The following is a 15,286-nucleotide window of genomic DNA, read 5'->3' as shown; positions in this document are numbered from 1 at the left end:
TGCATAGTTCTAAAATCTCTCCAGCTGAATTCAATGTGCAACCTGACTTGAGAACCACCGGCTGGCTGATAACGGCCAGGGATTTTGCTGGGTGAACATGATTTTTCTAAGTAAAAGAGTGGAAGCTGCTTCTGAGAGAATCTTTTGCTCTTTCTTTTCCTAATACTTATATATCATATCTTTACCTTTCTGGAAGACAAATTAATATTTTAGTGTTTGAATTAGAAAAAGGTCAAAAATGGGAGAGAAAACTATATGTGAGCAAAACAAAGCTGTTCTGTACAGTAAGTAGCTATTTAATAATGGTGTGGAGAAAAGGGAACCCTCCTGCACTGTTGGTGGGAATGTAAATTGATACAGCCACTATGGAAAACAGTATGGAGGTTTCTTAAAAAACTAAAACTAGAACTACCATATGACCCAGCAATCCCACTACTGGGCATATATCCTGAGAAAACCATAATTCAAAAAGATACATGTACCACAATGTTCACTGCAGCACTAGTTACAATAGTCATGACAGCAACCTAAATGCCCATCAACAGATGAATGGATAAAGAAGATGTGGTACATATATACAGTGGAATATTGGCTATAAAAAGGAACGAAATTGGGTCATTTGTAGAGACGTGGATGAATCTAGAGACTGTCATACAGAGTGAAGTAAGTCAGAAAGAGAAAAACAAATATCATACATTAACGCATATATGTGGAACCTAGAAAAATGGTACAGATGAACCGGTTTGCAGGGCAGAAATAGAGACACAGATGTAGAGAACAAACGTATGGACACCAAGGGGGGAAAGTGGCGGGGTGGGTGGTGGTGGTGGTGGTGGTGGGATGAATTGGGATATTGGGATTGACATATATACACTAATATGTATAAAATGGATAACTAATAAGAACCTGCTATGTAAAAAAAAAATTCAAAAAAAAAAAACCAAACAAACAAAAACAAATGAATGGCTAAAGAAGATGTGACACATATATACAATGGAATATCACTCAGCCATAAAAAGGAACAAAACTGAGTTATTTGTAGTGCGGTGGATGGACCTAGAATCTGTCATACTGAGTGAAGTAAGTCAGAAAGAGAAAAACAAATACCATATGCTAACACATATATATATGGAATTTTAAAAAGTGGTACAAATGAACCTAGTGGCAGGGCAGGAATAAAGACGCAGACGTAGAGAGCAGACTTGAGGGCACAGGGAGGCGGGGGTGGGGAAGGGGAAGCTGGGATGAAGTGAGAGAGTAGCACCGACATGTATACACTACCAAATGTGAAATGGATGGTTAGTGGGAAGCAGCCGCATAGCACAGGGAGATCAGCTCCGTGTTTTGTGACCACCTAGAGGGATGGGATAGGGATGGTGGGAGGGAGGCTCAGGAGGGAGGGGATATGGGGATATATGTATACATATAGCTGATTCACTTTGTTGTACGGCAGAAACTAACACAACATTGTAAAGAATTTATACTCCAATAAAGATGCGAAAAAAGAAGAAGAATACCTGCTATGTTCCACATTAAAAAAGGGAACAACTTTGCATCTTCTGGACATTCTTATAATTCAAAAAGATTTGGAGAAATAACACTCTGGCAGAAGTGAGACCCTGAAGTCTACTCTCCCCTTGGTGGAAACGGGCTCACCTGGCACATGCCACTATGCGCTTGTATTCCGAGTTGCTGTAGCTGGGGGCTGGCACACACAGCAAACAAACAAGCAAACAAACAAACAAAAATAAGAGTAAACCGTTTTTAGCTGTTTTGCAACATGTCATTAATGAGCACGTCTCTAAACACACTTAAAAAGGATTTGTGATTCGGAAGTTGCCACTTTTGATGATTTTAATGGAGATTCGTGGCTACTGACAATCCCAGGAAGTCTTGAAATCATTAGAACAGTCCTCTGCTCTCCAAGAACTTATAATTTAAGGAAGGAGTCATTTAAGGTAAATATGTGTTGGTCACGTGTCTGGGGGAGGTAGCAGGGAGGAAGAGCCGACGCCTGGATTTGCTGGTAGTTGGAAATTTCCTGCAGGAACAGGCTTCTGAGCCACAAACAGAAGCGATCAGGGCAGAGGGTAAAGGAGAACTGGGGTGTGCAAGTGGCCTTGCTTCTGGACTGGGAGGGGAGAACCAACCCATCAGAAGAGGGATGAGAGGGCCACAGGTTAAAAAAAAAGGCACATTAAGAAAGGATCATAGTCCTGGAGAGATCAAGTTGAAGATGGGGGCAGAGAAATGTGCATTTGCCAGACTCCTTGGGATACAGAAAGGGTAAGGGATGGAAACCCAACAGAGTGATGAGAGAAATTCAGGGCCCGGGAATGGAACACTGACACAAAAGTAACAGAAATTCAAGTTTCTGAAATTAGACCCTTCTGTGGCTTTACAGCTAGTTACATTTTTTTTTTTTTTTTTTAATGCTAGTTACATTCTTAAAGTAATTTTTAGTCAAAACAATTTCTGGATCAATAGCGGATACATTTAGCTTAGATATTGTTATTTAATATCAATTTCCAACTATTATTAGTTACCTCTATTATAATAAATGGCAGTTATGTTTACTCAGATGTCAACCTGTTAAAGAATTTGAATAAGAAAATTGTTTTTTTGATTTAGCATGTTTTTCCTAATCAGGGAAGCTCTTTGGCATTCTTTATGCTTAACCAAAATTATAGTGTAAATCATGCTGTTTTACCTTCAATTTCCTGGGTTTCAATTTTCAAATGGAAGCTGCAAATTTCCTCAGAGGTACTGGTTTTGTGAAACACAGTTTTTACCTATATTGGGACAAGTAAACAAGAATATTCTGTTTAAAATGGGGAGTGGAAAAGGTATTATGGCAGTACTGCGGCTGGAAATGGGATGATTAAAGTATTTTCACCACCCAGTGCAAATGGTGTACATTAAAGACCATTTTCCCAGCAACTGGACTTCAGCAAACTCCACAGTTTGAAACATAGCTGAGAAGCCCAAGGTAAGCAAAAAACAATCTCTGTCCAGTCAGAACCTTGGTCCAAATCCCACGCAGTCAAATCTGAGCACCTCACTCTACAGGAAAGTTTTTAGGACTTTCATCCTTGTGCCTGTACACTAATTTTACAGAGAACACCACAAGGTCATGAAGTATGGTTTTCTTCAGCCCACAAACCACTGTGGTAACAACAAATTATAGGTGTGCATGGAAGGGCAGGGGTGCTGCCAGAAGTAGGTATAGTGAGAGTGACCAGAAGTGACAGAAAAGTGGACCATCCATCTCCCCACCCTCATGCAATCTTATAAACAATCTTTGAAGGAATACATGTACTAAAGATGAGCACACAATTAAATAATCAATAGAATGTTAACTTATGCTCAGAATACATAGTTTATTTTATTTTAGGCATTTGGCAGTTACACGTTTTTCTAAGCTGTTTATGTGTGTCCATGCAATCTATGGTTAAAAATAGAAGAAACTTAAGCCCTTACATATCCATCAATCCCCAATGATGCTGGACAAATGAGGTGAGACTATGTTACTAACCACCGCATCCATGTATATACACATATGAGTGTATACATACAAGTCACATGTATATATACATATATAGACATAAAATTATTTATCTCTCTATATAATTATATATATATATATATATAATTTCCACAAATACACAGACTACATACATATAAAGATTAATAAAACCATTTTCAGAAAGAAATTTGTGGGGACAGCTACCAAGATAGCTAGAAAGAATGATAAATGACTCTTACCTCAGTCATGGTTACACAAGCCCAGATTTCTGTAACTTTGTGGCAAAGTCCCTAACTTTCTTTTATGTTACTTAGTGCAAGCTGACACATAACCCCAATTAAGTCACACATAACCCCAATTAAGTCGGCTCTCCATGAAATACTCACATGCACTGTAGCCAAGCCATTGTTTTGTCCAGTACTTAGGACAACAAGGTCATCATTGAAAGGCACCTGGAAAGATTTTTGCATTCAATATTATTTCTCATGCTTATTTACTTTGCATAGACATGGATTTGTAGTCTGTGGACAGTAAGAACTATTTCCAGTTACTTGTATGTTTAAATATACCTTAAAATAATCTAAAATGTGGTAATTAGAAAAATACGTATTAGCCTCTGTAACAGATGATTTCAAAGCTCCCATCCGATTATAAAATACTATTAAAAAATCCTTTATTTACCTCTACTGGCCTCCCAAGGAAATTCTTCTCTGTCATCTTATAATGATAGAGGTCACCTTTATGCTTGTAAGAAACTTTGATATCCATATTCAAGTGGAGTTTTTTAACCAGGAGTGAATACTCTGTCAGGCCCTCGATGGCATTAATTGTATCCTATCAACAATCAGCAAGGCACAAAAATAGGTTTACTTATTTATGTACTCTCTGTTTACAAATACCCTTTCTCATGAGAAGGTGAGTCAGCATTGCCTGGAGATGAAACTCCAGCAGACTGAGTGAAACTGGTTAAGGGTCCCCATGTGGAGGTGGAAGGAAGATCTCCCCCTCCCCCAATAAGGCTGCTGCTGTTAGCAGGGACAGAAAGGCAGTGTGGCCTCACGTCCAGGTTCTCTACCTGTCCTGAGCACGTGACTTCAGGCAAGTCAGTCTTTGCAGAACACCTCCAACTCCTTGCATGACAATGTATCTCTTTCCCATCCTTAAGTCTCAGCTTAAATATCCGCACAGTGAAGCCATAAAGAAGCTCCCCCTTCTCATTATTCTGTTTTAATATTCTTCCCTTCTGCCCTTTAGAGCATTCATCTCAATTGGTAATATTTTTATGTAGAGTTTATCATTGGCGTCCCCCACTGCAATATAAGATTCATGGGGGCAAGTAGTATATTTTTCTTGGCATCCATTACATTTAGTAAGTACACACACATGGTAGCTATTCAACAAGTATTTGTTGAAGGAATAAATGGATGAACTTAATTTTTCTGGACTTCATCTACTTCATCTACAAAATTAGGAAATGTGGCTGGATCAGAGATAGCAAACTTGTGGCTACCCTCTCTGCCCATGTCCATGCAGCCAGTGCTAATCAGCAAGGTCCTCTTTTCTCTAAGCCTCTAGTTGTACCCATGATGAAACCATTTGCCTCCCCGGATTAGATGATCACTAATGTCACCCTGAAGGAACCCTCTAGATCTAAATTTTATATACATATACACACACACCCCGTCATTGTCCAAGCATCCAGGGAACAGGGAAGATGCTAACATTTGAGATAAACTTGAATGTAGATGTACACTAAACAACTGCATATAGTTATAATGTAAAATATACATACTTAAATGAGTTTACATTGGTAGGTAGATAGATAAACATGTCAATAATCAGTATTCCTCTCACTTTTTATTTGTTTTGTGGAAGGGAACATCAGTACCTTTGCATGGCAGCTGCTGTTTCTTACATAGGATTTAACTCTCCTAGCCCTTCATGGTAATTAAGAATCATAAAGGAAGTACTGGGCTTAGAGTCAGGAGACGTGAGTTCTGATTTTGGCTCTGCCACTAACTCCCTGAATGAACCTCCTGAGGCTGACTTGCTCCTCTGTATAAGAAGGGTGTCAATGCAGATATCCATTAGGGTCCTTGATTCTAGTCCTTTATTCATATCTTTGGTATGCTCCCTTGGTGACAGAAGCATGGAGGTCAGAAGGAGTGTGGAATGTGTGGTGTGGGAGGCACTAAAAATACCTCCAGGAGGATGGACCGTGAGAAAGAAACATTACCTGGGTCGAATAAAAGCCACCTCCATACCTCTGCTCTTCTGATAGCCATTTGATGATTAGATTAACGTAATTCATGTCTTTCAAGCTCAGGCTGGTAAGTAAGGCATAGGCCGTGGTTTCTACCATGTGTGCTGTGCCGGTATTAGGTGCAGAGCTGTCTTTCTGTTGAAGATCACCTTTCCAAAAACGATATATTGGTGGATTACCTGAACATCAACAAATCGCACTGGTAAATATGATGAAAAGTGTGAATTTGGCATAACAATTCTAGCAGGTTTCTAGAAGTTTCTTCTGGTAGTGGCCTTCTGGTTTCCAGAAATTTCTTACTCTTTTGTAAGAAGAACTTTCTCAAGGTGACCAATACAAACAAGATCCCTTAATACAGGGCTCTTTTAACTATAATGGAAAAAATCTAAAAAAGAACGTATATATATATTTATATATATATAATATATATGTATTATATATATATATATATATATATATATATATATATATATATATATATATATATATATATAATTGACTATAGTTCCCTGTGCTATCCAGTAGGACCTGGTTGTGTATCCATTCTATATATAATAGGTTGCATCTGCTAATCCCAACCTCCCACTCCATCCCTCAAAATTCTGATGTTATCTATTTACACATCAGAATTACCTGATTTGCACGACTTTGGACAAAATGTTTTCCCTCACTCGTGGAGGCTGTATTTAGAATGAAAGTTTTGGCTTTTAAAGATACTTCCAGATCAAACATTATTTGAATTATTAAGTTCCCTTCTAGCTCTTAAATTCTATGATTTTATGATTCATTTCTTACAATACCCAAGACATTTCTTTTGTGTTATTTGAAAAGTATTATACAAGTGGTTTCGAGGTATATGTTAAGAGTCAGTCATTTTTAAATGATGACAGAAGTCAAATTTTGTAGATAATGATAAACCTCATGTAAGATTTATTAAACTTTTAGAAAACCTTAGTCAGGAGACGGCTCAGAAGTGCCCAACCATGCCGGTGCTGGTCTAGGCACATTGGCCAATGACCACAGCTCCTCTCTATTTCTTTACTGTTGACCCATAGGAAGCAATATCTTTACTCTTCAAAATGAAATATATACCTTTGTAGTCAACCTGGTACAATACAAGGTAGGTCATGCACTCTCCTGGGGCTCACACTGGCCCCCATAGCACCTTGATGTGAATGAGACTCAGGCACCCCTTGCTCAGGGTAGAAGCTGACTCAAACCAGGGTGCATGGATTGGGGAGCAGAGCACAGGCTGGATTTCAGCCTTAATTCACCTGCTTGCTTGGGTGCTTTGTACATTGCACAACTGTATACAGGAGTCCTGCAGAGCTCCAGTAATGACCTCCAAGGTCCTACATGGCACTCTCTCACCCTTTCCTTCCCTGACATCACTTCTTACCCTCATCTCATTTCTCTCCAGCCATACTGGCCTCCTGGCCTTTTTTGGAGCACCAGGCACGCTCCTACCTCAGTAATATGCAAAGTTGTTTCTCCACCAGGAAACACCCTTCCAGAGAGCCACTGGCTTGCTTCCTCACCTCCTTCAGGTCTTGACTCAAACACCATCTTCTCAGTGAGGCTTAAGCCTGACAACCCCATCTAAAATTACAACCCACCCCCTCGCCCTGTCTCACTTCCCTGCTTCATTTTTCTTCATATCAGTCATCACTAACCTATTCAGTATATTAAATGTTTTAGCTATTTATCGTGTTTGTCTCTCCCTAACTAGAATGTAAGTTTCATGAAGGCCTGAATTTTTTTTTTTTTTCGGTCTGTTGCTTTATCCCAGAGCCTAGAACAGTGCCTGGTGCATAGGAGGTACTCAATACTCAATACACTCAATACACATTCGTTCCTTTGTTGAATTAAGGAATGAATAAATATGTGCTGAATGAGTGACTAAGTAAATGAATAACAGCGCTTATTCCATTGTATTGTGATGATTTGTTTCTTGAGGGCAGGGACGGTGTCTCACTCCGCTATGCATGCCACCACCCCTTCCCCAATTAGCAGATGGTACATGCCTAGTAGACACTTGCCGAGTACCTGTCAGGAACAAGTCATACCTTTAACCAAAGCTTCCTTCTTCAGGGCTGAGACAATTGAACGAAACTGTGGGTGTGTTTTATCTCCCAGGGAAAGAGCAAAAGCAGCAATGGCCAGTGTAAAAGTACTCTGGGTCGAGAGGGTATTTTCAAGCAGAAAGGTGTCAGCTTTAGTTACAGCTGTGCTGACTTTCTGGAAACAAGAGCAGAAGATACCTAAGTTTCTTTGTCAAGCATCGGCCTATCAACTGATGGGAACTGCCCCCAGGTTGCACCACTCTGGGGCAGGCAAGGTGAAGGGTGGAAAGAGAAATGACCTAATGGAAATGGATGGTGTCTCCCTGAAGCAAACCCTTCCGGGAGAAGGAGCAGAGCGTAACCTGGAAAGTGAAAACGAGATTGTCCACATCTGGTTGTTTTAGTTTCTGAATCCTCCCCTCCTCGGTAGAGGTTTTTCCACTGAATTTCTGCTTCCCATGTCAGACCTAGCCTCTGGGAAGAAGAAGCACCAAGTATAGACACAGCTTTCTCCATTCCCCCCCCAGCACAGCTGAAACAGATTCACATTTTCAAAAGGAGTTTTACTAACTAAAAGCATCAGTAGCAGAAAAAGAGCCAAGCTGTCAAAGTACTTTTTGATCCTAAGGATTGCTGGGAAAATAGTCTTTATGACTTTGTCCTGAGACAACTAAAGTAGTTATTTCGGATAAGCGGATGAGGAGGCAGCATGGTGCATGGCTGCTGACATCTCGCCTGGCGCATTCTCTCCCAGCACTGCTGCTAACTTCTCCTTGTTGATTATTTTGTCCTGCTGGATATATATATATATAAAACAATTCTCTTGAACTAAGCTAAACAATTATTTTGTTTTGTGGTTCGAGTCCTATCAGTCCCCTTGGGTTTTTCCATCTTGGTTCTGTCTGCTGGTTTGAAGGACATGTCTAATTTACTTCCCAGGTCAGGGTCTCAATTCTGTTAACCTTTGGAATCTTCTACATTGATTCACTTAAGTGGATCCTCTCCTTTCTCCCTTCAGCTTCCAAGCAAACGAAACAGCACAACCCAAGGCAGCAAACGTGGTATGGGGCATCCTCAACAGTTCTGTGATACAGAGTACCTCAACGTTCTGTATTCCGGGTTATAGAACAACAGTCACATACGTGGCATAAGATTTAGCAGAGGTAAGAGTAGGAAGCTGCGGACACGGGGTCATTTTCTCATCACAGTCAGAAGTTATCTGTTCTAATCACAGCCCTACGAGTCAGTAGCCCGTGACATGGGACAATTAGATTCACCTTTGCTACAGACCTCAGCTTTCTCAACTGTCAACGAGTGGGTTGGACTAGATGTTCTCTAGTATCTACCATAATTCTGAAATCCTTAAATTCTGGATTTAAAGTTATTTTCAAGCCCCCCTCTTACCTTCCCCCCTCCCCCCAAGAATATGGTACGGAAAAAGACCATGGGTGTTGGAGAAAGAAAACTCTTACTTACCTCCAGAGGGCATATATCAAAGGCCTTTCTAATTCCAATCACAGCAAAGGCTGTAAGATATAAAGTTTTCTCTCGGGCTTCAATGGGCAAGGTACCCTAAAAATAAGCAATGTTTAAAAAGGAGAGCGAACTGGTGTCTTTAAAGTGAAATGACCTGGCTCTAATCTCCACTTTGGACCTACTCTCCTTCTCTCCCTTCATGCACTCTAGTCGGACTGCTTGCGTTTTTTCAAAGCTCTGAGTCTTACATGCTTTCACTTGCTTTTCTCTCCTCCACCTCTCTACCCTGTAGCTCCACTTCATACCTCTTCACCACGTTCAAGTTCACCCTCTCCTTCTAGACCCTGTTAAAATGCCACCTCCTCTGCGAAGCACTATTCTGCCTCTGTTCTCCCACATTTTCTCCTCTTAGGGCAGTGACGTTCCTATGCGATGCTTCCAAGACCTTCCAGTAAGTAACCTTTACTTTTCTCGCCAGCTTTATTTTGTGCCACTCACCCTCTGGACTTCTCGGCTCCAGCTCTTTTAATGAACCACCCTCTCGCTACTTCAAGATAACAGGCATGATGTTTGCTCCACTTGCAACACTCTGCCTGCCTCGCTCCTACCTAGCTCCCAAGGACCAGGTCAACCCATTTTCTCAACTCCCCCAATCTAGGTTAGAGTTCCTGCTTTCAAAGAAACTGTATTTCCCTTTTCTTAACATGAATCACACACTTGAAATCACTTACTCAATGTCTGACTTCTCTGCTAGACTGTAACTGCCATGGCCTCAGTGACCACACCTGTTTTGTTCACTGTTATGTCCCTACCATGCAGCACTTTGTACACATTCAATACATACTTATTGAATAAATAAATGAACACACACACTTAAGTCTTGGTTAGAGTTATTAGCACTCATACCCCACTTTCCCTACCAGTGTGTGAGCTCCTTTGTGGCAGGGATACTCTCTGGTCCATCCTTCCCACTCTTCCTCCCCCACGGTGCCCCAAATAGGTCCTTGCATGTTTTAGGTGCTTAGTGAATGGTTGTTGAATGGATACGAATAGATGGATGGATGGGTAGGATCTTAAAAAAAATTGTTGTAGTATTTTACTCTTCAAATAGCACCTAGATGATGTCAGTTGCCAGCATTTCTTGTGTGAGTCCTAATCGGTCCTAATTATGGGACCCCTGTCAGCCAAGAGGCCACTTGTGCCTGATACGAAAGGGATTGGATCGGGGCAGGCAAAATAAATAAATAAATAAAAGCTGTTGGATCCTAAAAAATACATTCTAGGAGTAGAAGATGTTGTAGCAGTATTTTGCAGAGATTTTGCAATTCAAGTATGTAAGTGGATTCCAATTTCAAACAACATTTTGTTGTACTTTTAATAACTTGACCCCACTCTTTCTAACAGAGTGTAAATAGGATCCCTTCCATGTTTCACAACAACATCTTGCAGCCTTGACCTGTAAGAAGGCTCTGAAGTTCAAGTTCAGATTCATACCAAGTGTACATGGACAAATTAGCACATTTTACCCGTTCTGAGATCACTAGCACTTGTACCCTGTGACCCACTAATGCCTGTTACACCAGATGTCCAAGATCTCACTCATCTGACCTATGCTGAATTGTCTGAAGAGCAGGATGAGAAGACCTTTCAAATTCTTTGTACACAAGAGAAGTTTCTTGCAGGATTGCATATATTCTCCCCTCTCTTTTTCATTCTTATAAAATGGATGAGAACACAACTCAAACTTGTAAATAAAACTATTGCTCATCTGTGCATTTGGTTTCCTTACCTGTAATTTTATTGGTTGATAGTCGGAATTTTCCTTGAATGATCCATTTTCTAGTTGACAATTCTCAACCAGCCACAATAAAGAATTACAAATTGAATTTTGGTTCTGATCTACATATTTACTTACTTGTCCAAGTACTCTTAAAGCAAAAGCTGTTAACCTTTGAGACAAAATCAAATAAATAAACATTTAGACATTGACTCCCTTTTGGCTTTCAACTTTCAGTGTGTTTTAGTTCATACAGTGTTTATTCTTGAAAAGAAAATAATGTTTTAAAACACACAATTCCAAAGTAAGTTGTTACCATTTCACAAGGGCAGGGAAGATTTCAGGAAGATCTCCAAAAACAATCAAATGTGAGCAGCACATCTTCTGTGACTGCAACATTGTTAGCTTGTACACAAGCTGAAAAGTGATGCCTGATGATAAAGAAATTCTTCTTTCTCTAAAGTTAAAGACAATAGTGTTGAAACAAATAGTTTTGTGTTAAAGCACTGACTCATGGGCATGAGATATGGAGGAAAGAAATCATAAAATTCTAGATTGTAAAATTTGTACAAGCTATCTGATCTAAATCCCCGTCTGAGGTCTGAATTCTCTTTCCCAACATCCGTGGGAGTGTTTATCTCGCTTCCCCTTGAGCCATGTTATTGATGCAGAACTCACCACCTCCCAAGGAAGCTCTAATTATTATGATTAATTAGTCAAAAAGCAAGTTCAGTCTCTACTGTCTCTCAAAGAATATCAGAGGGGATCTAAATACTTCATGACCCCATGTGCCCCTTATGCCTCCTTTCTTCCCCTCCAATTCCTTCACTCAGCAGCCCAGGAGCCAGAAGCCCTTGAGACTCAGACCACTTGACTCTCTCCCTCACTTTAAAATTTTGTTTTCCTTTTCCTTTTTAAAGGAATATTATTCTTAGTACTTTTTGTATCTTCCTTGTATTTCTAAAAAAAATTTTTTTGGGAAAGTATTCAGGTGTTGGCCATTTTCTTCTATGTATGTTTATCTCCAAAGGAACTCATGGAGTTGGGCCTGGGGTGGTTGGGTCCAAGCGTTTCTATGTTTCTGGCTGGACACCATCCACTCGGTCTTGCCCAGAATCTTGAGAGGCTCTGGGGGTTTCCTGAGAGGCTATCGCATCTTCTCGTGGGGATTTCTGTTCTCCAGGCGTTTAGTTTCCAGCTCCTGCTGTGGTGTTTTCCAGTCTGTATCGACCCCCACTCCCTGCATCCTGGGTTTTATCCTCTGGTTGCCATACTCCAGGGGCCTGTGTGTCTTTCAAAATGTGCCACCCACACAGGGTCAGACCCACTTCTAAGGTACAATCTGTGACTGGTTGGATATAAAGGAAAGGAAAGGGAAGGGAGGAGTCAAACTTGGTCAGTGGAGGACAAAGTATTGCTGTGCACTGATTAGGGGAACAGAGGAACAAAAGAATGAATTTGGCATGGAATGTGTTCAAAGGGCTTTTGGCTCCCAAGTCCACAGAAATGTGGATCTGGAGCTTAGGAAAGAAGATAGGCCTTGAGACGTGATTAGAGAATCATCTGCATAGGAATTATGGAAGTCATGGGCAAAGATGAGATTGCACAAGGAGAGAGTCTAGAAAATGAGGGTCAAGGATAAAATCCTGGGGACTCTCAACAGTTAAAGGGCATAATTTAAAAGACAATTATTCTAGATTGTAAACCCCTTAAAAGTGTTTCATATAGCAGAACCTACAAAGTACCTGTCACAGTGTTTTTAGTAAATATTTTGTCAAAGCATGATATTATTTTTTGAAAATAAGTTGCCATATGGATTTATTAATTCAGGCTGACTTTCCCTCAAATAATCAGAATTTTGGAAGTTATTATGCTTCACCAATTAAGTACTTACAGAGCACCTACTATACGCCAGGTACATACGAGGCACTAGGAATACTTGAAACTGCCCACATAGAGCTTACATTCTAGTGGCGAGACAGACAATAAGTGTGGTAAGTAGGAATGTTAGTGATAAATTCTAAAGAGTAAAGGAAAGCTGGGGAGAAGAATATGAAGTGTTGGGATGGGAATGGCATGCTAGATAGAATGATCAACAGAGGCCTCATTGAGAAGGTGACTTTTGGTAAAGACTTGAAGGAGGTAGGAGAGTCAGCCATGCTGATACCTCAGGAAGAGGGGGAAGAGGGAGTACTCAATGCAAAGGCCCTGAGGTGGAAGCATGGCTGGCACGTTCGAGGAACAGCAAGAAGGCCAGTGAGGCTCGAATGGAGTGAAAGAGAGTAGTAGGGGATGTAGTTGGAGAGGTGAGGTAGGGCTAGACCATGTAGGGCCTTGTAGATCACAGTAAGAAGTTTGGTTTTTACCCTGGGTAAGATGGGAAGCTCCTGAATGGTTTTGAGGGACGTGACCTAACATGTTTTAACAGACTCCCCTCTGGCTGCTGTGTTGAGTATAGACTGAAAAGGGGCAAGGGCTGAAGCTGAAAGACCAGAGGGGGCTAGTGTCATAATCCAGGTATGAGATGAGAATGGCTTGGACCAGGGTGGTGGATTGGGGTTGGTGAGAAGTAGTCAAGTTCAGGATATATTTCGGAGGTGCAGCCAAAAGGGTTTGCTAGATGAGATGTGGCTTGTAAGAGAAAGAGGGCAGTGAAGGATGACCAGGCTTTTTGCCTGAGCAACTGGACAGAGTTTCCTCTAAGGTTGTTATTCTTTAGTTAATTAACTACTATATGAAAATGCAAGTCAAAACTTTGTACTTACCAAGTGCTAGCACTTCCACCCTTCCACATGCTGTAAGAATAGTCAGTATTTCTGAAGGACATGATGCTCACCATCCCTAAGAGGCACCAGGGAAAGAACACAGTGCTTCAGTGAGCCCCGTTTCCACTCAGAGAGTGCTTTATTAGCCCCTGGGAACACTAAACTTCCTTTGGTGTTGGGCAGCAAGCACATGCTCTGTGGCCAGCACTGAACTTCTCAAAGGAAGTATATGAATCGCTTGAATTGGGAATTATGAAGTAGAACATTCTGAGCTCATTCAAGAAGGAAGGAAGTACTCTGCAGAGTTTGGAATGCAGGTGTCTTGTATCTCATCCAGGCGTTTTAGTAAGTTAAGCCAAAGCGCTCCAGCAAACAGTATTTATTTGTGTAATAGAGTCCACCTCAAGAATTTTTTTTTTTGGCTGAAATGCTTTTATAAATAAGCTTTTGTATGATTCATAACTTAAATATTAGTTTAATCAAACTATTAGTTTAAAAATCACAAGATTTTAATGTATAATATGTGAAATAGTTTTTTTCTTACCTTCTTTTAATTTTTTCTTCAAGTTCTGTTTTTGAGTTAATGAGTTAGCAGAAAAAATGTTCCAATTATTTCCTGCTTCCAGGTAGTGAAAAACATAGAATACTGGGACAGTGCTCATCAGTTCTGCCTCTGCATTCCCTTTGGGGAGGTGGGTAAGGATATCAATGCCTTCCTGACTCAGAACTGCAGACATGACCTCACCTATAAGCAGTCCTGAAACAAACAAACAAGCACACAAACAAAAATCATTGTAGGTACAATCAATTTCTGTCAACTTCTAACTGAGTAACAGTATATTTTAAATGGAGATAAGAGCAACCATCCCTATCCTTTCCTTTTTATCTAGGCAGCTGAATTACTTCTCAGAACTGGGGAGAGGAAAAAAATTTGATTAGAAGATGTATTTAAAAGAAACACCAAAAGCAGGCTTAAAAATACCACTGCAATATGGGGATAAGATGGTGTAATACAGTGGGCAGATTACAGCATAGAGGACATGGCAAATTAGTTGCCATTCAACCTGAAAGCTTTAGATATTGTAAACTCTATAAATCAATAGCATCCACAAAGCAAAGTGAAGAGTCTGAACTGAGAACACTCTGTGAGTGCTATGAGAGCTCTGTCTATAACTCATCGTGAGACCCTGGGAAAAACACTTTCTTATATATCTAACTACAGAGTTGGACATGATTAAAAAGGTCTTTTCCAGTACTAACATTCTGTGATTCCAAGGTTTTATCTAAGATAAAATGTAGTCAGGACATTCTATTATTTGGATGATGCATCATTGAATTTTTAATGGCTGGAGACCAGGGATAAATCCTGCTAATAAAGACACCACTTCTACAAATGTACTGGCACTCTAGAAGAGC

The 15,286-nt window shown here is 40.4% G+C and overlaps 1 protein-coding gene across 1 annotated transcript in view; it reads right to left on the bottom strand.

The window, feature by feature from the left end:
- Nucleotides 1–15,286, bottom strand: part of C5 (complement C5) — a 79,746-nt gene that overhangs the window by 15,673 nt on the left and 48,787 nt on the right. Inside the window, exons 24-33 of the mRNA XM_068553836.1 lie at nucleotides 14,415–14,627; nucleotides 13,871–13,946; nucleotides 11,118–11,277; nucleotides 9,329–9,424; nucleotides 7,856–8,027; nucleotides 5,763–5,968; nucleotides 4,208–4,360; nucleotides 3,913–3,978; nucleotides 2,711–2,792; nucleotides 1,657–1,705 (exon numbers count right to left, since the gene is read on the bottom strand). Of these exons, the coding sequence (XP_068409937.1) occupies nucleotides 1,657–1,705; nucleotides 2,711–2,792; nucleotides 3,913–3,978; nucleotides 4,208–4,360; nucleotides 5,763–5,968; nucleotides 7,856–8,027; nucleotides 9,329–9,424; nucleotides 11,118–11,277; nucleotides 13,871–13,946; nucleotides 14,415–14,627 (1,273 nt within the window). The remainder of the gene's footprint in view (nucleotides 1–1,656; nucleotides 1,706–2,710; nucleotides 2,793–3,912; nucleotides 3,979–4,207; nucleotides 4,361–5,762; nucleotides 5,969–7,855; nucleotides 8,028–9,328; nucleotides 9,425–11,117; nucleotides 11,278–13,870; nucleotides 13,947–14,414; nucleotides 14,628–15,286) is intronic.

Source organism: Eschrichtius robustus, chromosome 10 (genome assembly GCF_028021215.1).
Source record: "Eschrichtius robustus isolate mEscRob2 chromosome 10, mEscRob2.pri, whole genome shotgun sequence".
In the NCBI taxonomy this organism is placed as follows: domain Eukaryota; kingdom Metazoa; phylum Chordata; class Mammalia; order Artiodactyla; family Eschrichtiidae; genus Eschrichtius; species Eschrichtius robustus.
The sequence above is the reverse complement of the archived record's forward strand: the minus strand, read 5'-3'. Positions and strand labels throughout refer to the sequence as shown.